Genomic DNA, 27,968 nt, shown 5'->3' on the forward strand with positions numbered 1-27,968 from the left:
GGGGAGGCCTGAGGGGCACCGGATCCTGCATCCAGCACACCATCCCTGGCCTCAGGCAGCTGGGGGAAGGCAGCACTGCTGTCCATCCACCCTTCCCTTCCTCCAGGGCAGATTTTGGGGTGGCGGGGTCAGGGCAATGCTGGTTCTCTGAGGTGACACACTCTCAGCCAGAGCCCCACATTACCAAGGGCTGCTTGGGGAACTTCTGATTTTTGTGGCCGTCTGAAGGGTGAGTGGGTTGGGAGGAGGGGTGGCTGCTTCAGCACACACCGATTTCCTGCCGAGCTGTATTTTTAGCAGGGCCAACCCTTGATAACCCAGAGATTCAAGTGAAACTGTGAAGTAAGTGTGCCTCGAAAAGGGAAAAAAAAAAAAAAAAAAAAAAGGGTGCTGGCTGTGCAGGAAGGCGAGGAGGAGGGGATGGCACAGGTGGAAGCTGGTACCAGTGGCACAAACAGGACTGGTTTGGGGAGTGGAGGGACAGAACTTAGGCTATCTCCACAGTCCATGAAAGCTGGGGCTTGTTTCTGGCAGGTGGATGCTGAGTGTTGGCTGAAACTGTGGTGGAGAGGGTGAGGGGAGGGCTGGGAGGGAAGGGACTCCTCCTCCCCCGCAGCCCCCAACCTTCCCACGCACACGCCTGCCCGCCGGCTGTTAACAACACCCTGCTAACAACCGGCTCTCACCTCATCCCCACCGCCTCCCTCCCACCCCTGAGCCTGGGAAAAACCAGCCCCGAGGTGCCAAGCCCTGCCCGAGCCTTTTGGGAAGGGGAAGAGGGAGAGGACCATCACACCTTGGGATGCAAATGGCCAGCAGGATCCCAGGACCCGTGGGAAAAAAGGGACGGGGGTGCAGCCCCTCCTGCGAGCATCCCTGAGAGCTCGGCCAGAGGTGACAACATCTGCAGGGGATCAAGGGGTGCTCAGAGCAGCACATCCATAAAGAGACACCGGAGCCCGGAGCAGGTGACTGTGGTCAGCAAAAAAGCCGCTTTATTGGTGACCGCTCCCACGGGAACCCCGTGGCAGCGATCGGGTTCAGGTCCCTGAGAACACACTGTCCATGCTGGTTCCCCTTCCCACATCTATTGCTTTAAACACATCCTAGTTACAGAAAGCACAGAGTGACATTCCAGATACTGGAACATATAAATTAAGTGATAGTTACAAGACATCGCAATTTTTTTTTTTCTTTCTTAAACAGATTATCAAAGGTCGGGGATTTTTCTTTTTCTGATCCACAGAAAATGTATAAAAAGCATTTTAAAATCTACATATTTCTCAATGTGTTTTTTTTTTTTTCTTAAAAAAAAAGGCACAGTAAAAAAAATACTGGCTCAATAACATATTTACAACACACCCATTATGGGCTATTTTCACTCAGCTTCAAGTTGGAAATGTTCAGCTCTAGCTCGGCCCAGGGACAGAGAGAAGGCTGATGTTGACAGGCAGGGCAGCTCTCAGAGGATGCAGGGTCCCTCTCCCTCGCTGGATAAATCCCTCTCCATCAGGAAGAGCACAGTGGGAGGGCTGAGAGATGCTGCCTGCCTGTGGCAGGTGCCTCCTGGGCAGCACCCAGAGCCAGGGCAAGGCCACAGGATGCTCTGGCCCTACAGGGGACACCCACACAGTCCCCAGGCAGACCTCGAGGTGTTCCTTTGCAGAGCTGCAGGGCTGCCCAAGCAGCACTGGAGGGAGACCCTGGACAAACACGGTGCCCACCCCACTGCAGCAGCTCTGGAAAATCCCTCCTCCCACGCCTGTAATTACAGAGAGTCTTTACACCAGTCTCTAAATAGTTCACCCACCGATGCTGCCGCTTCACCCGTGAGGGGGGAGCTCTGGGAAATGGAGTTCACACCAACACCAGCTCCCAGCCACCCCCCTGTCTCCCTCCAGTGAGGCTGTGGAGCACCCAGCAGCTTTGCAGGACCCTGGAGGAGCTGTTGCCACGGCCAGAGGCTTCCCCTGCCCACCTCTTGCCTGCTGTGCCTGCCTGCCGAGCCAGGGAGCAGAACTCACAGGGACCCCTCATCCCAACTGGGAGCCAGAGCTTCGCTGCTGAGATTTTGGGACTGGGAGAGAGGATGGGCTGGGTGAGGGGTTATGGGAGCAGGTTGTGGGGGTAGATGCAAAGAAGGGAAGAACACACCAAAAAAACTTAACATTTGAAAGGAAAAAAAAAAAAAAAACAACAAACCATCAAGGAGAAGCAAGCCCGGGGCGGGGCAGGGCCCCGCGCTGCGGCCGCTCCCCACGCATGGCGTGGGGCCCGCCAGCCGCGGCTGCCCGGTGGGTAAGTGCTCAGTTCCCGTCCCTCTCACCTTCCCGGCCGGACCAGGCAGCGGGCACGGGCACGGGCAGGCGGGGCAGGGGGCAAGGGGCCGCACAGCAGCCTTCAGTACACACACACTGTGCAATACCACAGCAACGACGTCCGTCCGTCCGTCCGTCCGCCTCGCGGCGAGGCCGGACCGACACACCCGCACGCAGGTCCCGCACGCCCGTCGGATACCGGGGAAGGTCGGGACGAGGTTGGAGGGCACGTGCACCTCCTAGTAAACCATGTTGGTGGGGCACCACGGCGTGTCGGGGTACAGCAGGCAGTGCACGGAGCGGAACCTGAGGAGGAGGAGAGGAGCGAAGCTGAGCACGGCACAGCGGCGGCCCCACGGCAGCCCGGGCTGGGGGGAACAGGGCCCCCAGCTCACCTGGATGGGTCCTCCTCGACGGAGAAGGCTCCCTTCATGTGGATGGAGTTGCGCTTGTTTTCGAACATGCCGTAGCTCAGTGTCACCTGGGGGGCAAGCACAGAGGGGTGAAGTGGCCAACGTGGCCATAAGGATCAAGCAGAGGAAAGGGGAGCTGCAAAATTCACCCCATTTCCCAAAGTCTCCAATGACACTTTGCATCACCCCACAGTGATAGGCCGATGGGGCTTTTCCCCTCTGCTGTTTTGGTCACACACCAATCAGTATCTTAGCTTTGATGCCCAATTTTTGGGTGACAATTTGTGGTACCTGTTTGTGGATCTCTGACTTGGGCACCTGGTGGAGGTTCTCCAGGTGGGAGTGGAAGAGGTTGCTCCTGATGAGCTTCACGCCCAGCACGGACTCGATGATGTAGCCGATGGTGCAGTCGTCAGGCAGGCGGATCTTCTCTGCAGTGCTCATGAAGTGACCCCCACTGCGGGGAGACAGACAGGGGCTGCAGAGGAGCAAAGCCCAGGGGATGTGGGCACCCTGTGGGATTCTGGGCTTGGCCAGTGGGTGCCCAGCTCTGATTAAAAATCACTTTGGGGGAACTGAAACCCTTCCCAGCTTGTTTCCAAGCTCTCTGCAGACACACCCAGAAGGGAAAGAGAGAAAAGTTGTGGGACATGGTCCAGCACCCATCCCCAAAAATGTCACCTCTCTGTGCCCTGGCGACCATGAGGATTCCCCCTGGGAGTGCAGTGCCAATGCTCTTACCTGGCCCAAGGGCTCATCTTCAGTGCCAGCCCCCGGCTGATACAGAACCCTGCTCCACCCGTAGCAAACCAGAAATGCACAGGATGCTGCGAGAGAGGGGAACCAACGCAGTGAGACAACAGCTCCTTCTCCGTGCAGCCCAAATTAAAGCAGCCCCACGCTCTCCCCATGCTCACCATCTTGTTCTCACTGATCCTCTCTGTAGCCTGGATGGGCCGGTCCAAGCTGGGCTTCCCAATGTAGATGTCCTGTGTGTGCAGGTAGCTGGAGAGCAGCTTCACCAGCATCCGCACGTTCACGTAGTTGTCATCATCCACGTGGCAGAACCACCTGCAGTGACAGCAGTGTCACACCCACCCGGGGCAGCTGCCCCGTCCCCACACTGAGGAACAACCCCAAAACCACAAATGGTCTCTGCTGGCACCATCCTGCCCCCCTTCAGTCCTGTCATCCCCCACAGCAGCCCCGGGCACCGCTTACTTTCTGCCAGACTCGATGAACTTGTCGTACTCCACGGCCATCTTGCAGGACAGGGCCTGGCGGCTGTGGGCAGCCGAGCAGTTGGTGTTGATGACGTTTCCTGTGGGGAAAAAGGAGGGGTCAAAACCCAGCATTGGTGCATCCCACACCTCCCCACACACTCAAACAGTGACACTTCACCACACATGTCCCAGGTGTGCCAGGGGGATGGAAACTCATGGGTGGTCCCGATGCTCAGTGACCCACATTGTTGTTGTTTTGGGCAAATGATGGATTTTTGGGGGAAGGCCTTTTTTGTCCACGTGAGAGAAGGGAAGGGATGAATAAGGAATGTGGATGCAGCAGATGCACCATAGATCAGCCCTATCCACTTAAGCATGATGTCACCCCACATCACCTTGCCCAGGGTGCACCAGCCATCCAGGGGTGAAGGGGTGTCTGTGAGTCCTGAGCTTGCCCAGGACATGGCAGCAAAAATCCTGCCCTATGTTTCTTGCCCAGCTCAAAGTCAATCACTTCCCAGCCTGAAAAGGAGTCATTTGCATGGGGAGAATAGACCACGCTGACCCCAGCCCGGAAAATGCTCCCATGAAACCCTGTCTGCATTGTCATCAATCCCAACTCACCCCAGGGACAAAGTGGTGCAAAGGCACCCCACCCTGTTACTGTGACCCCCAGCAGCACCATGCAGGGGATGGGCTGGGCTGACTGGGAAATAAACCTGCCCCCAGACGGGGCTCCCAGGCAGAGGGTGTTTCAGGCATCATCACCGAAACAAATTGTGTCATTCTCAACCCACGTTCCTGTGGCAAGGGCTTTTTCAGAGCTCCCAGGGCAGGTCCCATGCCAACCATGCTGCACAGGTGGGAGCTTTTCAGGGGACCTGGCCAGGTCACACACACAAAGGGACAAGAGCCACAGACTCACGTGCTTGCTTCTTCAGCTCCTCATCCTCCCCGTCAGTGAAGATGAAGGTCTGAAAGAGAAGACAAAGCACCTCTGAGGACCAAGGGGCTGAGACCATGTGGCTCTGGATGTGGACACAACACCCATGGGCAGCACCTGGGATCAGTTCCTCCGGGAAGCTGGTGGTGACTTCTTCCCCCTTATCAAAACCCCAAGGGGCACTGGAGAGTTGGCAGCCACACACCACACCCAGCTTCAGACCAGGACGGGTGCTGAGCTCCCCTTGGGAGCAAACCCCAGCCCCCGCACAGAGCATCCCCGTCCTCCTGCCTTTTGCACGGGGCAGCAGCTGGCAGGGAGGTGTTGGGGGCCACGGGGGCTGTCCCCAGCACAAGGGGAGGCGGGGGCATGGAGGGGAGCAGGTGCAGAGCGGCCTGATCTGAGCGGGGATTTCAGCCGTGAGCCGGCGCGCGTGGCCGGGGGTGCCGGAGCAGCCGCCCGGGCAGGTGTGTTTGCCCATGGCGCCGGCTCCCAGCCGCGTCCCCACCTGTGTCAACAGCACGTGGCTGTCCTTGCCCACTTGCACAATACCTCCACGACTCCTCTGTGCCCCCCAAGGGGGCTGAGATGTGCCAGTGAGTGCCACTCGCCAGCCCCGAAGAGGAGATGGTTCCCCACTGCCCCATCCCAGCACAATCCCACGGTGCCAGGCAGCACCCGACCGCCTCCCCGGGCCCCTGAGCTGCCTGCCCGGCTGCACTCCTCTATTTACACAGCTAATCCCTGGCATATGTCACCCAGGAAGGAGGACTGGAGGAGCTGCTCTGGGCCTGGGATCTGGGGAAGGACGAGAAGCAGGAGGAGAGAGCAGGGGGTGGGAAAGGCATCGCCATCAATCAGCGGGCAGCAAACAAAGCTGGAGGAGAGAAACCACAACCAGCTGCCAAGCGCTATTAAAAACCAGACGTGCACAAAAGGGCAAAGGAAGAAAGACAAAAGGGCTGGGGGGAAAGGCAGGAGGCAGCAGAGGAGGGACGATGGAGCGCTGGGGATGGTGAATTACAAGTGAGCTGGAAATTGGGTGCCACCCCGCAGCCGGCCCCGGGAACGCGCTGGGGTTTTGTGGCTTGTTTGAGGAGCTGGGTACAATAGTGGGGTTGACTTTACTCAGCGAGGAGAGTTAAGCGGGCAGCAGTCATTAGCATACAGCTGCACTGGTTAACCCGGCCCTGTTTGCTCAGGTCCCCAGCCGGGGCTGGTGGGGAGAGCCTGGAGCTGCAGCGAGGCTCAATGGGAGGGGACGGGGCTACAAGTGACCTTTGGGGCTTGAAAAAGAGAAAAGAAAAAGTGGGGGGGAAAAAATGATGGAGGGGGTGGGAAGGCAAGTTCTCACAAATGCACGGCCTGCTGTGGAGCCTGGCTTGTGGGGAGGGACAGAGGTCAGGAAGGCTCTGAGGAAAGGGGATGGGGAAGTGCTGGTGAGGAGGGGACAGCTGGGGGACAGGGACCCATCAGCTGCGGGGCCAAGGATGCCCGTGGTTGCTGTGTCTCCATGGGCACATCGTTGCTGGGGTGGCACAAGGTCAGTGCTGTGTGTAGGGGGGGGGTGTCACCCCAACCAACTCGGGGTACAGCTGCTGGTCCCCATTTCCCTCAGGTGCTCAGGGAGGGGTCAGGCAACTGCTTGGGGTACAAATTGAACCAGGGCAGCAGGACAGCATCCAAGGATGCCTGAGACAACCCCATCACACAGGGGGGTTGGCACTCCAGCCCAGGTTTCCCTGCTGGGGGTGCAGGGAGCACACAGCCTGTGCACAGGCGAGACAGAAAATGTTTGCTTGATTAGCTCAGAAGCGCCGTCCAGCAACTGCCTTCAGCTGCTCCAAAAATAACCCCACTACTAATCCTGCACTCAGCCTCTATAAATAGAGCACAGGGACAATTGTTTATTACTCGCCTGCACCGAAATGTTTCATCCTACCCAGGCATCTCCCCTCGGCCTCTCCCCACACACATCCCTGTAATATTCCTGGTGAGGGTGGACCAGGTGGCACCTCAGGGACTGGGACAGGGGCACACAGCTATAAATCACCCCATGTGGGCACCTACTGGGGCCTCACAGGTTTCCCACATCCCTCCCAACCCCACCATGACATTCAATTAAAACAAAAACAATTCAAAGCTTATTTTTTTTAATTAATTTTGTAATTAATTTGTGTTTCTTGGATGGGACATGCACCCTTTACCTGGGGCTGCAGGGGAGAGGAGCAGAGGTGACAGCCAAGCCCGGGAGGGAATAGGCCAGGAAAGGATGAGAACAAGTGAAATACATAAGTCCACCTTTAGCATCTCCCAAGTGGGATGCCAGACATGAGGGCAGCGTCCAGTTTATAGTGCTGCAAGAGGACACTGCAGCCAACATCCCCTGCAAACCACCACCTCCAAACCCAGCAGGGCAAGAAAACACTCTCAGCCCTTACAGCCACCTCTCTCCCACTTGGCCCCTGTGCCAGACACAGCACCGAGGGGTGCAAGGACCTCTTGGACCCCCCCCCCCCAGTAACTTTTCCTGCAGGGTGCAAGAGAGGAAGGGCCCGCTGCACCCCCCCAACCCCTGCAGGAAACCTCATTGTTCTCAGAACTGCAGCTTCAAGAAACACAGGATGCCAAATCCCTGCCGAACAATAGCTGCCAGCGCTCCTCGCAGCCCCGCACAATGCACGGCCCCGGGCCGGGACTGAGCGGCACCCGGGATCCCCGCGGCCAGGACGGGCTCAGCCCCCCCCAGCTGCCCTCCAGGAGCCAGGCAGCCGCCGGCAGCCCCCCACTGCCTCCTCCTCGCCCTTGGGGAGGGCTCTCTGTTTTTTTTTCTTTTCTTTCCTCGCCTTCATTTCTCCTTTCAGGGTGACTCATTTCCCCTGCGCTGCTGGAGCTCGTGGGTTGCTCGTGGCTGGGTGCTGCACAAGCTGTCCCACCAGCCAGGGCCACCCCGGGGTCATCGTGGCTGTGCCACCTGGCTGAGGGGTTCTGTGACTTCCCAGGGTGACACGCTCTCTGCGTGCCCCATGCCTGCCACCATGCCACCAGCACACCCACCAAAAGGGGAACCTCGGCCAGGCAGGCACCCCGTGACTCTGTAGTGCACAAATCCTGAGCCTGTGCCACATCTCACTTCCCCATGCTGGGAGAGGATGGAGCACTCCAGTACCCTTTTCACAGCCACCCCACTTGGTGCAAAGGAAAGGAGGCAGCAAGAAGTGCTGGTGGGTGGGGGGGCTCAGTCTCCAGCTGGGTGAGTGGCTCTGGAGCAGGTCAGGATGCTGCCAGAGCTGCCCAGCTTTGTGCCCCCACAGGAAAATTTCTTCTTTTCCCTCTAGCCTCGGGGTTTAAGGGAGGGAATCCCCACCCCTCCTCACCAAGTTGGGAGCAGTGTGATGGCGATGTCCCTGCAATGACAGCATGCCACGATGGCAGCAGCCCCAGTCCATGGTGGTGGCTTTCCCCGGGACCAGGGGCAGGTCTGTGCTGGCACAGGATCCCATGGCTGGGACCTGCAGAGGCGGCGAAGGGGCTTGCAGGGCCGCGGGCCCTTCCTCCCCCTGCTCCTTTCAGCAAGAGGAAGAATCCTCTACTGTAATTTTAAATGTTATAATTTTTTAATAACCTCCTCCCAAACAATGAGCTCATTGTGTGGCAAGGGTCCCCCACCCTCCCGCCTGGTGCTCCACGCGCCGCTCACCGGCTCCAGGGCTTTTATGGGCAGGGACAGCAGCATCGTTTGGGACAAGGCAATTAAGGGGCTCCCACCCCTTAAACCCACACAGGCTGCCCCGGGGGACGGCAGGGAGGGACCCTCACACTCCGTCCGAGTTCAAGAGTGCTCAGCAGGCCCTGGCACACAGCCCAGGGCAGGGGGGAGGCAGCTGCACCGCGGAGCTGGTTTGGGATGCGCAGTCCCCGGCCTCAGCCGCTCTGGTGGGAGCGAGACTCGCATGCCAGCACACTCCAGCGTGTGGGTGGGGACCCTGGCCAAGGTGCTAGAGAAATTCGGGAGCCGCCATCAGAGCAGCGTGCTCTTTGGAAGGCAAACCCGCTCGCTTTGCCCCGGGAGCAGGAATTTTTCAAAGGCTGCAATTACCGCGCCGCCGAGAGGAGGCGGCCAGCGGATCCCACGCTGCCGGGACGGCGGCCCGGGCTCGGCCCCCGCGGGCTCCGAGGCGTGTGCCGAGCTGCCTGGATGCCTCAGGGACACCCAGCCGCCTCCAGGGCAACCCCAGGGGCAGCAGAGGTGTCTCTGGCGACCCTGCCGCTGCGAATCACCCGACTCGGCAAGTAAGAAGTGGATTTGGACTTGCTCCTGTCCAGGGTTTCTGCTTAATGGCCATTTTCCTCGCTGCTGTCTTTCCTTTCAAGTGCAAAGTTTCTCCAGCATCCTAAGGATACTGAGACAGCTGGAAACTCAAAGAGTGGAAAACCCATAACTCTCCTCCAAAAGCAGCTTGTCCAGCCTGGGTTGTGCAACCCAAAGAGGAGATTTAGAGGATAGGGATGTGCTCTCCCTGTGCAGAGAGGCAGGAAGGAGAAGAGGGTGCCCTTTGCAGCGTCTTGGAGGTGACAGAGGGCAGGAAACAGGGACTATTGTGGGCAGAACAAAGAGCAGCCAAGGAAGGACACAATGGCTGTTCCCCCTATCTGCCAGGGCCCAGGCAGGAGGTACCTGCTGGATTTAACTCCTTCTCAGCACTGTCTGCATCCCTCCTGCCTGGCTAATGAACAACCAGAGGGAGGCTGTGATTTGAGCAAGAGGTGATCAGGAGAAAGACCCAGCATCAGGCAAAGGAGATTCTCAGCCCCTGGGCAGGAACTTCCCCACGTTGGTGAGGCAGCTCACATGCCTGAGCACCGTTAGTGAAACCCAGAGTGAGAGAGGATGAGCAGAGACAGGCCTGACTCAGACCAAGAGAGACGTTTGAGGGGAGGCAGTGCCCCACTGCCACCAAATCACCCTCCTGGGATGGAAACCAGGGGGCCAAGCAAGGAGGAGATGCAGGAACTGAAGAGAAATAAGAGAGAAGAGCCCCATAGCACCAATCCCACACTCTGTGGGCAAACAAAACCCAACCTGATGCCAAGTTTGGGGAAGCTCAGGCTGCCTCAAAGCTTCCCAGGGACAGAGGCTGTGTCAGCATGGGAAGAGCAGAGCCGATCACCCCCAGCAGCGTGGCCTCATCCTCTGTGCCCCCATCCCAGCTTTGCTCCGCAGGAGTTCGTGCTGCCTCCAGCTCTCTCGGCAGCTCCTTGTCCTCAAGTGCTGTACAAGAGCCGTCACTCAGCGGCTTGGCTTGTCAGGCAGGCACCTCGCCGGGCTGCGGCCCCCCTGGCTTCATGGCCCTCATCTCTAGGCAACCTGACCTGGACACGGCCGGCTCCGGCTCCCTCGTTCCCATGGAAAGTGCCACACAAGAGGCTGCGAAGCCTTTTCTCTGCGCCAGGAGAAAAGGGGCTTTGTTAGCTTGCCCAGGGGGACAGCGTGAGAGCCGAGCCTTAGGGCTCTGGGAATCCAAACGGACAAACGAAGCACAAAAAAAAAAACCAAAAAAAAAAAAACCCTAGAAGAAAGCCGGAGCTCACAAGAGGGAGAAGAAAAAAAAGAGCAGCCATTCCCAGGATCATCTGTAGGTGCTCAAAGAGCGTTTCACTCCACCACCACTCACCACCCCCTCGGAGTGACAGCAGAGCATAAAAGAGGTTTCCATTAAATAACTGGACCAAGGAGAAGTGGCAGATCCACTGCCAAGCCCAGGAAACTTGGGAAAAAACAAACAAACAAAAAAAAAACCAAAAAAACCCCACCCCACAATTCACAGGGGAAAAAAAGTAGAAGTAGCAAGATAATTCTTGGGGTACAGTGCAGGAGCCAAGACCCCACAAGGTCCAGCAGACTTGGGTGAGGAGGGCATGGGCAGGTCAATCCTTCCCCCATGGCCTCCACCCTCAGCCACTCCAGATTTCCAAGGCAAACAGTTTGCAAGCAAGAAACTGAGTTCCATGCCAGGAGGAAACACGTGAAGACAGAAGAAGAAAAGGTTAGGACCAGACATAACTTACTTTTGGGAAGCTGTCTAAGGGTAGAAAAACTGTCTTAGGAGCAAATGGCAAGGCACATTTCCTAAGGAAACAGCTTTTTTTTTTTTTTTTTTCCTTTTGAATTTTGCTTCAGTACTTGAAGGACAGAGTAAGGGACTGCCAGGACTCCGGGCAGGACATCAGTAAGGTCAGGAACCAGACTCGCTGGAACTGTCCCGGTGTGGGTGAGCCGGTGCAGACCCACAAGAGCTCCCAGCAACTCCAGTCCTGCCCAGTCCCTTGTCAGGACACCGAGAGCTTCAATCCCGGCACTCTCCCAGCCCTGGCTTGATGAACCGGGTGTCCTTCGAGCAGCACAGCTTCAGGCACCTCTCTGCAGGGGCCTGATCCGGGCTGTGGCACCCACGGGCTGGGCTGCACCCCTTCACCGTGCCTCAGTTTCACCAGCCGAAAGCAACCCAGACCAGCTCTGCAGCGGGAGGTGCTCAGCGGAAAGGAGCCCGGAGCAGAGTTAGGAGAGGCTTCTGAGTGCGAGGACCCACGGTCGGGCTTTCTCCATCACTCACCCTGCAACGCTGCATTTCACCCTCCCGAAAACACAGTTGGGCGCAGAACAGCCCAGCCAGGCTCGGAATACCTCCCGGCTCAGCGACGTGGGGGAAAAGGGAAGGACAGGTGCTATTTGCTGGGTCACGGCACCACCCGGATCGCACAGAACGAAGGGTCAGGACCGCGGCGGAGAAGCGTGGGCTCCAGCCCGTCCCGAGCCGCTCCATCCCGGCCAGCGGAGGGGACCAGCCCCGTCTCCATCCCTGTCCCCATCCCTTACCATGTCGCGGTTGCGGGAGATCCAGGTGTCGAGCAGCAGCTCTAGCCGCGCCTTGTGAAACTTCTTGGTGGTCTTGACGGCGATGAAGACATCGCGGGGGGAGATGTCCTCGGCCGGCGGCCGCGGGGGGCTCGGCGGGGCCGGGGGCAGCTCCCGCCGCGCTCGGCTCAGCCGCCCGAAGTAATCGGCGAAGCTGCGGAGCCCGGGCGGCCCCTGCGCCGCCGGGGGAGCCGCGGCCGCCGCCGCCCCCAGGCTCTGCAGCGCCCGCTGCGCCCCGCCGGCCTCCCCCCGGGCCAGCCCCGGCCTCCCCGGCGGCTCCACCATGAGCACCAGGAGGCAGGTGAACATGGAGCCCACGAGGGACAGGAGCAGTTTCCTCCCGCAGCTCTTCAGCATCCTTCCTGCCCTCCGCTCCTCGCCTCTCCGCGCCGCCGCCGCCGCCGGCCCCCGCCGCGCCGCCGCCTTTAAACCGCGCCCGCCCCGCCCGGGGAGGGACGGGCCCGGGGCCGCCCCACGCGGGGCGTGGGCACCGCCTGGCCCTGCCCGCGGACCGCCCGCGCCCCTCCGACCCCCGCGTCCTCCCCGCCAGCCCCTACGAGCGTCCCGGCCCCGCCAGCCCCGTCCTGCCCGGTCCCGGGCTCTGCCCCGCGCATCTCCGCGCCCGCGGCCGGCAGCGCACGGCTGGGTGCGGGCAGGGTGCCGGTGCCCTCTCCTCCCTTTTCCTTGATAGCCGCGATGGGGACGCTCTGGTCCCATGTAGCCCCCAGCGCGCTCGGAGCATCCTTCCTGCTCTGTCGGCAGCAGCGAGTGCGTTCCGCGTCCCGGGCTGCCCAAAGCCCTGCATCGAGATGTTCTCACAGCCCTGTCCAAGAGGTTTCCAGAAAGCTGACCAGCCTGACCAAACTCCAGGCATTGTCCCATCGGTCTCCTGTGAGCATAATTGAAAACAAACACACCGACCCCCCGCAAAAACCACAGCGCTCCTCTCACTTCCACCAAACTTCATTCTGGTGGGTAAGCCAGAATGGGAGCCAGGAGCATCTGTTCCCATTCCTTCTTCAGGGAGACCTGGAGAGGCTCCCAGACTTGACCAACCTCATCCTGGACACAGCACTGTGCTTTGGAGCTGATGGACAGCCCCGAAGTGCTGGGATATCTGAAAATAAATGTTGCATAGGTACCAAGCAGCCTCCTCCCCTCTACCCCAGTGATCACTAATCATGTTAATGATCACTTTTTAAATGAGACACCATTTTTTCAGGCAGACAGTGGGAGATGTGGTGCCTGAAGGAGAAAACTGAGTTGAAATCTGGTCTTGGATGTGCCACCAACTTGATATTTTCCTGGTGCCGAATCCTGGAGCCTCTTTCCCCCCTTACCCTCTGTCTCTGCAAGCAGTGAGCTCTTGGGGTTTTCTTTCTTTCCCAGGGAGTGTACTGCTACAGGGAGGCGGATTTGGGTTTGGGCCTGGGCTGCTATGTAATGCCATAATCAGGGGCTGCTGCATTTTTGGGCAGGGAGCTTGTCCAACTTGCATTTTTCCTGCTGTCACGTGTTCCATTCATCTCTGGCACTGGATAAACAATACCATAATACCAGGCAGGATGAAGCAGGGAAACTGCTTCCTCAGGCAAGCCCCAGCATTTGCCTCTTCTTGCTTTTAGGTCATGCATTCTCTTGGTCAGCACTTGAACCATGATCCCAGCTTAGAAAAACTCGGGAAGACTTTAGGGCTTCATTTTTCAGAGCATTGGCCATGTCTGGAGACAGACCTGGGTTGCCAAAGAAGCCTCCCATAATAAGAGAAAAAAAAAAAAAAGGCAGTTAGACCGTACAAACACAGGAACCGAATCCCACACTCCCCACTTCCCGCTATTGCTGCCCAGCCTTCCAATCTCAATTTGCTTCTTTTTTTTGGGCGCCCTTTGTCTCCGACCCGATGGCACAGCAACCGCGGCTCGAGAGGCAGCTGAAAAGCCCGAGCAGCAAAACCCTGAATGAAGAAAGAGCCCCTTTCTCCAGGAGCCAAAAGGGGAGGAAAGGCACTTTTCCCCTGACCAGCTGCTCTGCCACTCCCGCAGCCCCGGCGCTGGCTGGGGACACGTGCTGTGGCCAGATGTTGGGGTCCCAGCGGGGCAAGTGACAATGCGGGCTCTGTGTGCGCCGGCCCCCGGAGATGCAGGGGCTTGAGGAGCCGCTGTGCTGCCACCGCTGCCGGCACAAGCGCTGTCCCAGCCCTCCGGCACTGCCTTACCCCACCCCGGCTCTGCCATTCGGGAAATTGTTCTTCCAGCAGCACTGTCCTGCCACAAGAAGGTTCCTCCGGGATTGTCCAGCCGCTGGCCGCATCCCCTCTCCAGGTGCCTCGCCTCCTGGCCCGACCCTCCCCTGCCACTTGGATGTCAACAGTGAGGCTCTGTCTCCCCTGGGAGCAGCCACCCTGCACACCCCACAGTGGGCACAGGATGGTACCTGAGGGGCGGGGAGAAGGAGGTGGGCATGGGGAGGATGGGGATGGGAATGTTTGGGGTGTGGTTCACTGGTATTCAGACAATTCTTTGTGTACAAAATGTTTAAGCCCAACAGGGGTGACTCCAGGACCAGATAAATTCGGGTGGCTCATAAATACAAGGGGCAGGGGAGATGGGTTCTGTGACAGCTGCTCTGCAGAAGGGATGCCAAGGCTGGACCAGGAGGGACATCTCATTCGTTCTCCCAGAAAGGATCCCATTTGGGACACAGTCCATAACTCCCCACTGAGATGTGAGGCGAGGCTCGCTGTGGCTGCAGGGTGCTGGTGTGCTCCCCACGCTGCCTGACCACGCAGGGATGGCTCCGAGATAGAACATTCTGCTCAAATCCCCCAAATCCCAAGGATATGATCACTCCCACTTCAGATTAATTTCACTGAAACTCCAGACTAGTTTTCCACTGCAGACAGCTGGTTTCAGCCCCACACCAAACCCAGGGCTGAGGCTGCACGTGGGGCATCTCCCTTTCAACCACACCACGGTATTAGGTCGGTTTAAATTGGTTTAAACTCTCCGCATCGCCCCTGCTCGCAGCCTGACCCCGGCACTCAATAGGTGGTCCCTAAGAGGCTCCCAGGTTCTCAGGGCTGCTAAAAATGGTTAATAAATCCCCAGTAATAACGTGTTCAGGTCATCCGAGAGAAATGCCGCGCTCGAGCTGCAAAGCTGCATTGTCTGCCCGGAGCGATTTACGCGCTCTGTCGGCCAGGGGTTAAAAGCTCCGTCAGGCGCCGACTTCGCCGCTGTCGAATTGTGGGGTATTGATCGGGGTTCGGCCCCGACGTGCGGCCGGGCGGCCGCTGCTCCCACTGTGCAGCTCAGGTTTGGCAAGGAGATGTCGGAGGAGGGCGGCCCAGGAGCTGGATCCTGCCCGTGCTGAGCCTCTCACCCCCCGTTTTTTTCTTTCTGGGATTTTCTGAGCGCACAAAAGAGACTTTGCATCAATTACTGGTAGGAAAACGGCAGCGCCCCGCGGCAGAGCTCTGCGCCCCCGTTCCGGGTTTGGTTAACTTCCCATTGTCTGATAGGCTCCGCTATTCAGGGCCAAGGCGAGGGCTCAGTTTTTTCATCTATCGCGGCTTTTTTAAACACCTTCGAAACAAAAAACCTTCCTGCTCTTGTAGCAGAAGGTCTGGGAGTGTCTTTGAGGTGGCTGCAGAGTGAAGCCCATCAGCATCTCCCTGCCCGGCACGCAAATTTCTTGCAATGAGTGCCTATGATGCATCTCCTGATGCTGAACCATCCTCATGCCAATCAACCCCAGATGTGCTCCAGCGGTGGCACCGCCAGGTCCTGCTGCAAGCCCCCTCCACCCTCCCTGGTTTCAGACCCTACATCGCTTTTCCCCTCCACCTCTGGGGACTGCTGGTCCCCTCGGCGGGGCGGGAGGACACGATTCCATCCCTACGGGGCACTGTGAGATCCCACGGGGCCGGGGGCTATACAAATGCAAAGCGTCATTATTTTCCCGGGGCTGAAGCAGAGGCCTGAGAAAGGTTGAGTGAGAGAGGCAGCGAGCAGGGAACAGCGGGGGATTTAGCTCCTGAAAAGGAGCCAGGGAGAAAAGCGGGCGAGCAGTTTCATTGTGCGCTGGGCAGAGGGGGTCACGAGCAAGTTAAACTGGTTAATGTATTGGAGCAGCTTCCTCCGAGCTGCTGGGAGCAAGCAAAGCCCTCAACAAAAGGCCGAGGGAGCATTCTTGTGGGGAAAGTGGGCTCTCTTTAAAAGGATTTGATTTCTTTTCTGTCAGTTGAATGGAATTTGGTGGTGACTCCTCCAGGTCTAAGAATCTGAGGCTTTGGCGGTGGTGGTAGAGTGAAGGGACAGTCCCTGTCTCCCCCCCTTGCATTTTTCTCCATCTCCAGGCCCGCTGCCTCCAGCTTACGGCTCCTGGTGTTGCGGGGGGAGAGGAGCTGGGGGAACACAAGCGGCCCCATAGATGCTCTGATCCTGAAAGAAAGCGAGGGGCACGGGGCCGTCCCTGCCCAGCCTGGTTTCTCATGCTCCCTATTCAGCCCAGGAGAGGGGAGGTAGGTGTGGGGAGAGGGGAGGCTGGTGGAGCATCCACTGCTGATTTAGTGCCTCTCTCAGTGCTTCACGGCCGGGGTTGATCTCAGAGGAGTTTTGGCAGTGTAAGGTGTGCAAAGGGAGCTTTCCACTCCTTCCTTTGGGGAATGGAATTTTGATATTAAAACCATGTAATGAAGGTAAAAACATGAGGGAAAGGGGATTTGAACTATCAAAATCAGCTGGATGTAACCCCTCTTTCTCACAGCCTGTGCATCTCTCTCCTCCCAACAGCAACTCCTGGGGCAGCTGAGGATTATATTCACAGTCCTGGCTTTGTCACCCCAGAATGCCTGGGCTGGTGGGCAGGAGCACTTCCTCTTGATGGGTACAGCTGCTGGGGCATGGGGGGGTCACACTGCTGCCAGCCAGGGGTGCTGGGCTGGATGCAGCAATCTCTGGCTGCAGGTGCCTCATTTGGTGCTGACCCCAAGAACAAACCAGGGAGATTTAGAGGTGCCCTGGGTTGGAGATTTGCTGTTGCACACTTCCTAGTGTAACTGGCAGCATGAATTTGAGGTGGAAAAAGATAATAACTAAATAAGCAGTGGCTGTGACTGGTAGCCCTACACTGCATGAGATTATCATAGAGCCAGAGCTTTCAGCAGGGCTCAGGTATCTGGACAGACAGACAGCAGCTTTCCACTGACTGAGCTCAGCTCACTGTGCCTCGGTTTCCCAAGAGGTGACATTGGCAAAGACACCATGGTTCCTGTTCCCTGCCTGGTGCCTGTTTGGGAGATTCCCTTGTGGGCTGTGCAGGGAGCCTGCACGTTGGTCTGTACGTGTCCATCTGTACAGGCAGAGCAGGAGCACAACAGGCTGAGATCACAGTCTGCTGTAGATGATGGCCAGCCTGTCCCAAGCTCCTTCCAGAGGTGTGGTCAGCAGAGCTTGCAGCTCCTGGCCTTTAATGTTTGGCCTCTAATGCTTTCTGGCCCCAGATTTTCTCATGTTCCTGTTGCAAGCTTGTCTCTCTCTGCTTTGCCTTTCTGAAAAGGAGCCAGAAGCTGATGTCAGGGGAAGTGTTTGATGATTACCCCAAGGAGGAGGCAGGAATCAAATCTCATACTGGGCTGGACTGGATGGACAAAGGCTCAGTGAACCCCATGTCCAGCCTTCAGCAACAGAACTGTCATATATAGTTTGTTTGGGGTTTTTTTTTCTATATGTATAAGGAACAGCAACCAAAGGCAGGCTGTTCCCAGTGCCCATCCCAGCCAAATCCTGCACTGTGCTCCCCTCCAGACCAGCACCTGCCTTAATAACTCCTTCAATCTCATGGTTTTGCTCATGTCTGATGCAGTGGCTGGTCCCATTCTGTGATGGGACACTGGCCACTATTTCCTGGCCACAGCTGCCTACAGCTCCAGGTCTTTCAAACCTCCTGGGGAGAAGCAGCCAGGCAAAAGGATCAGGGATGCATTTTAACTCCCTGCTCAGACCTGAGCATCTCAGGACCTGCAGCTGGCCCTGGAGCAGTGGTAGATCCCACAGCCTCCTGCGCACACCCCCTGCACCCAACTCAGATCAGGTATATGTGTCACTCTTGCCTTGAAATGCTCCTGCAAAGGCTTCTTCAAAATGTTGGTTGTTCACAGGGACTTTGGCTTCTCTCTGGGCCCCCACAGCTTCTTGGCTTCTTCTTTGCCCTTGGGGTGTCCCAATTTAGTTGCTGAGGGGGTTTTCAAAGGTAGATGAGTGAGTCAATATTCACCCACCACTTCCTCCAGCTTGCCTTGGTGTTTCCAAAAGCCCACTCCTTCCAATTTCCCCACTCCACCCCTGGGAAATTTGTTTGCTCCCTTCCCATTGCCGCTGCAAAAGGGATTAAAACCAACAGTTCATTTTTCATGTGATGCAAGTTTAAATAGGAATCTCACTGCTCTGGCTTCGCCTGGTTTCCGGGAGCCAAAGCTGAGAGGGGATGGTATTAGCGCTGTGCAAGGCAGGGAGGAGGAGGAGGAAGGAGGTGGGAGCTGAAAGGGGGAGAGGAGGGGGGACGTGCGGGGGTGAAGATGGGATTAAAACATCCCATTAGAATTTCTGTTTTTGGAAAGCTCACAAAAATGTTGACATGTAGCATGACTAACATAGTGCAAATGTCAGCCCGGCTCTGCGAACGGGGGCCCTCGCTCCCCTCCCAACACGCTGGCCCCCTTTTAAGGCAAAAATATACAATGAGCCGCACAATGGCCGAATTCCAGAGAGCCGCGCTAATTGTCCCTCGCTCACGTAGGGCTAATTGCTTTGCTGAAACCATTCGTGCCTGGCCTGGATCCCACGTGTTTTTACCATTTAATTAGGACAGAAAAGCTGGGGCCAGGAAATAGGGTGAGATAAAGACTGGCAGAGATGGAGGATAGGTCGGGTGCCCTAACCTGGAGACGAGACACGCTGTGTGTGCTTGGAGAGTGGGTAGGGAACAGTCCCTGCTCCACACCAGCTTCCAGTGGGATTAGAGCTGAGCAGACACTGGGGATGGAAATGGGAGACTGTGACAGCTCTTGAGGCTGGTGAGGCCAGCTGTGAGACAGAGAAATGCTGCCAGCCACAAACGTTTGCAAGAAGCACCTTCATCCAGCTGCTCAGGACTGCTCCGAGGCTCTGGCACACAGCACAGTGTGCAGCTCTTCACCTGGGGCTATGATTAGAAACTCTGTCCATTTGCAAACCACGTGCAAAGCATGAGCAGGACTCGAAGAGGGAAACAATAGATGGCCAGGAAATGCCTTTTGATGGCTGCTTATTGTCTTCCACCTTCTGGGGAACTGGAAGTTTAACTATAGTTTTCCTCTTTCAGGTATTCCTGTAAAGCCTCGTCCTCCTCCGAGGATGCTCCTGGACCACAGCATCGCCTGGCGCTGGGCTCTATTGTGGTCGGGAATTGTGCTCTGGAATGTGCATGTGTTTTTCCCCTTGAATAGCTCCTGTGAGACTGCAGCGACCCAGAAACACTGCAGGGCTCCAGCACCTCCCCTCTGGGATGAAGGGTTTGCTTCGGGGTGTCACTGTCTCCCCAAGGCACAGCACAGCAGCTCTGCTGCTGCTCAGCCCAGCACGGTGCTGCAGCTCATGGCAGTCCCCCTGCTGTAAACAGAGGTGGGTGCACAGAGCTCAGTATTAACATTCCCATCCCAACAACTTACAGAGCTCTGCTTTCTCTACAGCATCTTCTGGGGAGCCTTCATTCAGGCCATGAGGTTTTCTAGGCAGGGAAAGCCATTTAATAAATATGATCTGATTCTGAAGTACAGCACCTTCTAGGCTGGACCTTGATGGAGCTGCTCTGTAACTTCTGGAGGTGTCTCATCTTCCTGTGAGTGCAAACATCTGGGGGTTCCTCCACTGCCCATCTGCACATCTTCCTCTGGTGACAGCAACCAGCAAGAAGCCACCAGCCTCCCTTGCTCCCCAGCCTGTACCACCCCTCATCCCCTACAGGAGCTCTTGGGGTCACTGCAATGCAATTTGCACTTGGCAAGTTTAATTGCTCTGTGGCCTCCGTCACGGAACAGCTCTTGGCCTTATAAGCAGTATTATGAGCAGTACCCTGGTGGGTCTGGGCACTCAGAACAATCATTTCAGATCAGTGTTAAAAGATTGTCACAGAGTTCAAAGCACAAATCTCAAAGTGTACCTGGCTCCAGCCTCCACTGGCTGCAGGGCAGCCCCAGGAGCTCTGCTGCTGCTGGGCTGTCACTCCCATGTGGGCAGAGGAGCTGAGATATCTGTGGCTGGAATAATTTTCTCCCGGTTGCCCCAGAGGTGAGGGATGTGCTTGGACTCTGCCTCCCTCCCAACCCAAGGCTCTCGTCTTTCAGGTCTCTTGAGAATAGGAATAATTTTTGCCCAGCTGCAGATGAAGGAGGAATTAGTCACACAGAGCTCAGCCATGAGGATATAAGGTAACCACTGAAAACAGAAAACAAAAACTTCAAAAATTCTCCAGAAAAAATTGTAATTCTCTGTATAAAAAGGGTGATCTTCTCTTTGTGTTTCCATGAAAGCCTGAAGAGCACACCCATACCCTGAGGACAAGGATGTTAACAAACAATGGAATTTACAGCAGCAATTTACTCAGGAGAAAAGCTACAGGTGAAAAGGACTGATACTCCAACAAGAGAGTGGGAATTCTTCATAGATGCAAATGCAATACTTGTAAGTCAATATTTGCTCTTGCAATACTGGCACATGCAGCAATGGTTTTCCAACATGAATAGGTTTCAGCCCAGCTGCTCCAGGATCAGGCGTTTCAGAAGTACTCAGATTCAGTTCTTAAACTTCATTAAAAATGTGGTTTTTAAAAGCCTTTGGGGAGCTTAGAGTCTTTTATGACAAGTCCTTCTAGCCATTGAAATCCACCAGTGCCGTGGGGTGGCCTCATAGTAGCTAACGAAGAACAGATGATCCCTTTGGGAAGAGAATATTTAAAACCCTAAAACATAGAGAAGACAGAACAAATGCATGTGGCAGCAAGAGAATTGGGAACATTTCTCCTCAGATCAGCCAGTGACAGAGAAATCTCCAGATGATAATTCAACCTGGGACTAGCCCCCACCCCACGCACGTTTCCAGCTCCATCCAGGTGCTGGAATATCACACTGAGATACCCAGTGCTGGTCACTTCTTGAAGTTTTTTGAGCAGTTCCCTGGAAGTTACTGTCACATGTGTATGAGCAGGGGGCCTGGGGAGCCCAGGTGACATTGGGACATGCTGGCCAGTACAAGTCAGTGTCCCTGCCCCAGTCCCTTGTGCCTGTCCCACACTCAGAGCCCAGTGAGGAGGTCCCTGACCAAGGGAGCTGGAAAGATGCTCACAGCACCCAAAGAGGCCAAGAGCCTTTCTTCAGAGCTGGTTTTACTTATATAAAGAAGGATAAGGAGTCATAATATGGGAAATTAATTTTCCTATCTGGAAGGGAAGATAATAACCAATTTTAGCTCTGCAGCCAGTGCTCTGGGAGCAGCTGTCTCAGTTTGTGAGATACAGCTTGTGCCACTTGCTGCCCTGCTGTAACAAGATGAGCCAAGTAGCAAGCAAGAGATCTGTAGGCTGGGAAACCAAGATGTGGAGGAGAACTGAGCAGTATTTCTTCATACCACTGGGAAAAAGCTTAGGTCAGTGATCATCATCAAAATCTGGGAGCAAATAACGAGGAAACTCCTTATTCCTGTTCCCCATGGCTCATAAAGTTTTACATCAGGAAGGGTGGAGGCAATGCATTTTGTACTCTTGGAAGGAACTACACGTCCTCGACAGACTGACTGCTCCTCTTGTTGTTGCAGAACTGCTGCTGTCCTTTGTCCCAAATGGTCCCCTTCATGCCCCATTCCCTGACCTTGAAGGACCAGTCGAAGGAGGTGGTCAAGGGGCTTTCTTTTGGGTTTATTTCAAGTGTTGCCCAATTAGCCCACTAAATGCAATATCCATCTAGGAATAGCATCCTAGGTGTGGGTTGCCCACTCAGGTGGACAAAGGACATAATTAAGCCCTTATCCTGTTTTTCACACTCAGAATGACATGGCTTTTATTCTGGAATGAGCTGGCTGTTGGCTGCTCCTCTGGAACGGGGTGCAGGGAGCGTGCCAAGCCCACGGAGGGGACACAGCCACCTGCCCCATAGGAAATGGGCCGGCAGCCAGGCGAGGTTCGTGCACACCACAGGACAGGCACCCAGCAGCAGCAGCGTCCTCCACTGCTGACCTGGGCTGGAGTCAAGCTGGCAGCTGAGAGGGAAGAGGAAACCATATTCTATCGTTATCTCTCACCTTGCTTCCCTTTCGTAACAACCCCATCCCTTTGCAAAACAGAAAAACACACCAGAGCTCTACAGGGGCTCCTGGAGGCCGAGCTCTGAGCCAGGGCTGCCCTCGGTGAGGGCTGTGCACAGACAAGCTGGCATTTCCCCAAACTGGGTCAAATGCAAAAGAGAAGGGCTCAGGGAACAGCAAGACTTTGTTTCCAGCTCGATCCCAGCCTCTGCAGGGTGGGATGATGCTGCAGAGAGGCTTTTCTCCAGGAGGCAGGACCATGCTCCTGCTGGTGCTCTGTCCCCAGCCTTGAGACCCCGCAGTGCCACCTCACTGCTTTTAGCAGGAGAATGTGTCAATGCTCAGGGATATGAATCAGAAATGTGTGGGCAAAGAAAGCTGAGCTCCTAAGATTGTTGTCAGCATCCTCTCCCTTGCACTGTGTGACCATCTCTTCTCAGTTTAAGCTCGTGATCTCCCAATCCCTGGTCTGACACAGTGCCTGTCTGTCAGCTCTGCCCACCCTGATCCCTTCATGTGGCTCCTATACCGGCTCTCGGGAGTGACAGAGGCCATCTCTCTGTTTTTCACATGAGCTGGTTTCACATTTGTTTTTCTTTCAAACATGAGGCTTTGCAAATATTAAATTATAATCCAGGAAGAGTTTGCTTTGTGAGGGAAGAGTGTGGGATCACGGAGGGGAGAGGGGTCATTGAGGGAGTGTAGGAAGGTGGGGGTGGCAAAGCAACTTTCATTTCCCCTCTGTGTCCCATTGGAATGGAAGTCTTTACTTCTCTGCAAACAATAGTGGCCAGTATGGGACAAGTTAGAGACTTTGGGAGACTCTAGTCTCCCCCAAGACAGGAATTTCTGCTTGCAGCAGCAATTTCATGCATTGCCTATGGAGAGGGGAGAAGAAAAGCCCTTGGCAGGTGGTAAAACCTGGACAAGATGTCTGGGACCATGAAGAAATGAGTAGAAAGGAGAGAAGAAATCATCCCTCCTAGTACTGAGTTGTTGTTTTGCACTTAAAAAAAGCAAACAAATCCAGTTTGTGCTATAGGTAAACAGAGGAACTGGGCAGGCAGGACAGGAAAGCAGAGCCTCGTCAGAGTCCTGCACCACGCAGGGAGATAAACAAGGATCCTAGAAACGTGAAGAGAGGCTTGAGGTAATTGCTCAACACGTGAGGAAATATGGAGGAAAAGCCAGCTATCAGGGAGAGGAAGCTGGAAAAGGGCAGGCTGATAGGAGCCATGAGGTCAGCTCAGTAAAAAAGTGTGGGAAGTCCACAGAGCACACATGCCCCTGCTGCTCCTCCTGCCTTAGATGCGCAGGTGGCAGGGATTACTCGCCTGATATTGGGTTAAAATTGCTCAGTGGTGGTGAGCTCAATCCATCAAAGGCTCCTTAGCTACAAATCCACCTCACAGCACCCTCAGCTGAGCTTTATTTCCGAGGGACCCCTTCCTCATTGACGCTGCTCCATTGGCAGAGCCGAGCCACCCGAGCTGATCCTGTCACCCAAAAACCACCAGGAAGGAGCGGCTGCATCCACTCAGCCTGGCCATTTTTCTTGAATGAGCACAAAGCTGGCCCTGTCTGGCTGTCAGAGCGAGCGTGAGACACGCAGGCTGCCCTGGCAGGCGGGTTGGGTCTCCAGGCTGAGCGCGGGGTGAGCTCATCCCGTCCGGAGCGCGAGGCACAGCGCTGGGAGCGCTGCCAGCTGACCCCCGGCCCTGTGAGCACTGGCAGCACGGTCTGTTTGGGTTCCTCACATGCCAGGGGTCTCGGGGCTTGTTTTGAGTTCAGCTCAGCTCGGCGGTTTTGACGGGTTCTGCTCTGGTCACAAGCACTTGGGTGTTCACAACAGTCCTGCTCTAAGACAAACAGCATCCATAAATCTCTGGTTGAAGCCAAGAAAATCCTGACTTGCATTACTCTGTGCTGTCCCTTCAGCCCTTTGAACGCCCAGTGCCTTTGCATGGAAGCCTTAATCGAAGTCCTATCCAAAGGAGCAGAATAAATCTTGTAATCTTGTGAGGTAAGGTCACACTTGCTGTGTGGCCATCTGGCAATAGATGGGGCTGCCCCTTGGGTCGTCTTCTCCTTGCAGGAAGTCTTCCATCAACTCTTGCCAAGCGTGAACCCCTGTGTCCCCCCAAAATGTGGTTTCAGCAGTTGTCCCTGCTGTGGCTTGTTCAGTGGGTCACTGCTCAAACCAGAGGACTTCTCATTGTGATCCCTCCTACCCAATCCATGCTGGATTGTTCCCAGCCTTGCTCCTAGGACCTCACAAGGGATCTCCCATTAGGACCCTACACACTACTGAGTCACTTCTCCAATTTCATTGAAATATGTCTGTTTTTTTCAGTTACCTACAGAATAAAGGATCTTGGAGCATTACAGATTTGGACAGATTTGTTTCTCTGGCTCATCTGTCTCTGCTCCTGTTGCTTTGCCTCCTCCCATGTTCCCAGTGATTTGTTAAAAGTTTGCACCAAAGCCTGATAAAAACTGCCTCTAACATCAATGAGTTTGGGTCAGAGCTTGAATTCCTAGAAAAACACCTTTTCCTGCCCCATTTCCCTGGCTGGACCTGCTGCTGGGGTCAGTGTCCCTTGGCTGCTGGGGTCAAGGACAGCCATGCTGACATAAACAGGCTTTTTTAGCTGATTTTCCCTTCCAGCCTCAGGCAGGGAAGAGAATGGGGCTGGCCTGACACACAGTGAATAGTGACTGCATCCATGACAGTGGGGTTTTTTTGCCTTTTCAGCCAGGCTTTGATAAAGTCTGGCTCCTGCCTGTGCTGCCTGAGCTCCAGGGACCATGGGAATGCTGGGATGACCACCTCCCCATCTGGGACAGGACACAGGACAGCCAGTGACCAGTCTGCTGGCCCAGCAGCACACTCAGCTGGACACACATCCCCTCCAAGGGACAAAGGGACTCGCTGAGAGAGGAATAATCCATGTGTGGCCTACAGGAAAGAGGGGGCTGAAGAGGACTTGACTTCAGCAGCAGCAGGAAGGGAAGATAAGGATGGAAAATCAGATTGTTTCTAGCTCATGTCTGGGCAGTCCTTGGGAAGAGGCTGTGAGATCCATGTGCAGAGTCTGGAAGCTGGGCAGACTTGGGAGATCCTGAGGGAGACCCTAGGAAGGTGGTGTCTCTTGCCATGGTGGCAGCAGCATGAGGAGGGTCTGAGTGTGGCAGAGTGAAGCCAACCCCACTGTCACTCACTGTTCTCCAATCTTTGCTGGATCTCATAGTGGCTGCCCTTCTCTGAGCCCAGGAAGGATCACACGGGAGTATCCAAGCACCTCATTCCATGTGGAGTGCTGTGCAGGGTAGCTGGAGGGACAGGCATGGATGGATCTATGTTTTCCCTTCTCCTCAGCTCCTCTCTGCTCATGAGGCCACCAGCAAGGAGCCACTGGCAGAAGCATCTGCTCATCCTCCCTGAGAACAGGGACCCCTTTCTGCCTGTCACCCTATAGCCATGACCCAGTTTCACCGAGGCACTTCTCAACCCCTGGCTTTTTCCTTTTTGTCTCTGCTCTCACCATTCCCCTCCCTCCCCTTCACTGCTGGCATCTGATATTTACTTTCAGACCGGGAGGGACAGAGGAGGCTTTTCCTTGCATTGCCCCCACATTGTTCCCCGCTGGTATTTGGGAACAAGTGTGACATTCAGGGGAGCCAGAGCGGACAAAGCCTGCCTGCAGGTAATCATACCTCAGGCGGGCATATCGGGTATCCCTGGACACAGGGCATCCAGGAGCTTTTGACTGCATCTTTTTAGGAAGAGCTTTCTCAGCCCCGGTATCTCTCAGATTAGGTTTTGTCCCCAGAGGAGCCTGTTGTGCCTCCATTGTGGCGCGGCTGTGGGAACCCGCGGCACCGGAGGGGGACAATGCCCCGTGGGCTCCCGACCGGCCCCGTGGGCGGCTCCTCCCGTGCTCCAGAGGGACTCTGATCTCTAATGAGCAGGCTGAGCCGACAGCTGCTGCCCGGAGCTGCCTCCTCTGTGCTCACATGTCCACAAAAGAGCAGGGATGGATGCATGGATCACAGAATCACAGGAGCACAGAGTCACAGAATCACAGAATAATGAGGTTGGAAGCGACCTCTAAGATCATCAAGTCCAACCTATACCCTAACACCACAACTAGACTATAGCACCAAGTGTCACGTCCAGTCTTTTTTTAAACATATCTAGAGATGGTGATTCCACCACCTCCCTAGGAAGACAATTCCAGTACTTTATTATTCTTTCAGTGAAAATATTTTTCCTAATATCCAACCTAAACCTTCCCTGACGTAGCTTGAGACTGTGTCCTCTTGTTCTGCCAGTTGCTGCCCGGTGGAAGAGACTGACCCCCACCTGTCTGCAACCTCCCTTCAGGATCTCTAGAGAGCAATAAGGTCACCTCTGACCTCCTCTTCTCCAGGCTAAACAACCCCAACTCCCTCAAACGTTTCTCGTAGGGCTTGTGTTCACCAGCCTTGTTGCCTCCTCTGGACATGCTCAAGCATCTCAATGTCCTTCCCAAACTGAGGGGCCCAGAACTGGACACCGCACTCAAGGTGTGGTCTCACCAGTGCCGAGTACAGGGGAAGAATGACCTCCCTACTCCTGCTGGTCACACAATTCCTAATGCAGGCCAGGATTCCATTGGCCTTCTTGGCCACTGAGGCACATTGCTGGCTTGTATCCAACTGGCTGTCGACCAGCACCCCCAGGTCCCTTTCTGTCTGAAGCCCTGTGCCCTTGGCAAGCATCCCTGAGCCCATGGAGAGCGACACACACACATGCACAGGGCAGGTGCACCAGGTACAAAGCTGGCTTGGTGCCTTGGATGTGCAAGGAGGAGGCAACACAAGGATGAGAACACTTGCTCTGTGCTGGAGGAGTAGCAGCAACCTCAAAAACTCAGTGACGTGGGAAAATGTAGAGGAAAACCCAGGATTGTCTCCATTCCCTCCCATGGGCCCTTTGGCATAGCCAGGAAGAACTGGTCCTGGGTACAAAGCACCTACAGCCCCCAAAAAGTGGGAGATGTTTACCCATCTCTGGCTCTCTTCTGCACTTAGGGACTTTCAGGGAAGCTAAATGTTTCCTAGAGACACAGGAAGGAATATTGTCCTCAGCCCCTGCTGCAGCACAAGGTCTTACTGCTGGGTGTCCCATCTGAGAATATCCAGCCCTATCCAGCACAGACAGAGCCTGGCTGCTGTATGACCCTGCCTGTCCTGGGATGGGACATCTAAAGCTCTGACAACCCCAAGGAGAGTGCAGTGTCTTTTCCCCTCAAAGAAATCAGCACTCGCCCCTCCCTGACCCCATTAAAACGCCTGATTTAGCACAGATACTGAGTGCATTTAGCCCGTGCAGAGCCACTTCTGGCTCCTCATGCTGAGGAGCTGCATAACACCAGTGAAGCCTCACTGATATAAACCAGTCCCTGACTGATCCCTTATCTCCAGCCTTCTCGTGCTGACTGATGGGTTCCTCCCTCTTTCTCAGCCGAGCCGCTGCTCTGGATTCACACAGACTTTTCAACACTTTTAAAATCCTGGCCCAATAAAACATTAAAGCACTTGGACATGAATTTGACTGTTTACTTGCTTAAACCTAAACATGGGACGTAGTTGGGTCAAGACCTTTCTCTTCCTGCCCAATGCCTGCTCCTGCAGTGTCCTGGCTGCTCTCCTCTGCATGGTCTGTGGTTTCTCTGCGTTTCGGTGCGATGCCACGGAGAATTCGCAGTTTCCCATTTGTGACACACTGGTTTTGCCTAAGGTGACAAATTATCTTCTCCCACGGTGATAAACCAAT

The 27,968-nt window shown here is 55.5% G+C and overlaps 1 protein-coding gene across 2 annotated transcripts; it reads right to left on the reverse strand.

The window, feature by feature from the left end:
• Positions 1-973: 973 nt before the first annotated feature.
• LFNG (LFNG O-fucosylpeptide 3-beta-N-acetylglucosaminyltransferase) lies at positions 974-12,216 on the reverse strand. Of its 2 annotated transcripts, XM_021539684.4 has the most exons (8): positions 11,775-12,211; positions 4,880-4,928; positions 3,953-4,052; positions 3,649-3,802; positions 3,473-3,558; positions 3,023-3,188; positions 2,714-2,799; positions 974-2,624 (listed from the first exon to the last, which is right to left on the reverse strand). In XM_021539684.4, exons 1-8 carry the CDS (start codon positions 12,168-12,170, stop codon positions 2,558-2,560), a joined length of 1,104 nt encoding a protein of 367 aa, XP_021395359.1. In that variant the 5' UTR covers positions 12,171-12,211; the 3' UTR covers positions 974-2,557. The 2 variants fall into 2 exon arrangements, with proteins under 2 accessions (XP_021395359.1, XP_085447824.1); XM_085591698.1 differs by having other exon boundaries at positions 3,473-3,802; positions 11,775-12,216.
• Positions 12,217-27,968: the final 15,752 nt, after the last annotated feature.

This window comes from Lonchura striata, chromosome 14, assembly GCF_050655825.1.
Source record: "Lonchura striata isolate lonStrDom1 chromosome 14, ASM5065582v1, whole genome shotgun sequence".
NCBI lineage: Eukaryota > Metazoa > Chordata > Aves > Passeriformes > Estrildidae > Lonchura > Lonchura striata.

What these genes read in the sequence shown, in the direction of transcription:
- LFNG (XM_085591698.1), bottom strand. Translation starts at nt 12,170, where the DNA reads ATGCTGAAGAGCTGCGGGAGGAAACTGCTCCTGTCCCTCGTGGGCTCC. An exon ending in TTCATCGAGTCTGGCAGAAA is followed by an intron (nt 3,803 to 3,952) that starts GTAAGCGGTGCC and finishes CTGTCACTGCAG; the next exon opens with GTGGTTCTGCCACGTGGATG. An exon ending in AAGATGAGCCCTTGGGCCAG is followed by an intron (nt 3,189 to 3,472) that starts GTAAGAGCATTG and finishes GTCTCCCCGCAG; the next exon opens with TGGGGGTCACTTCATGAGCA.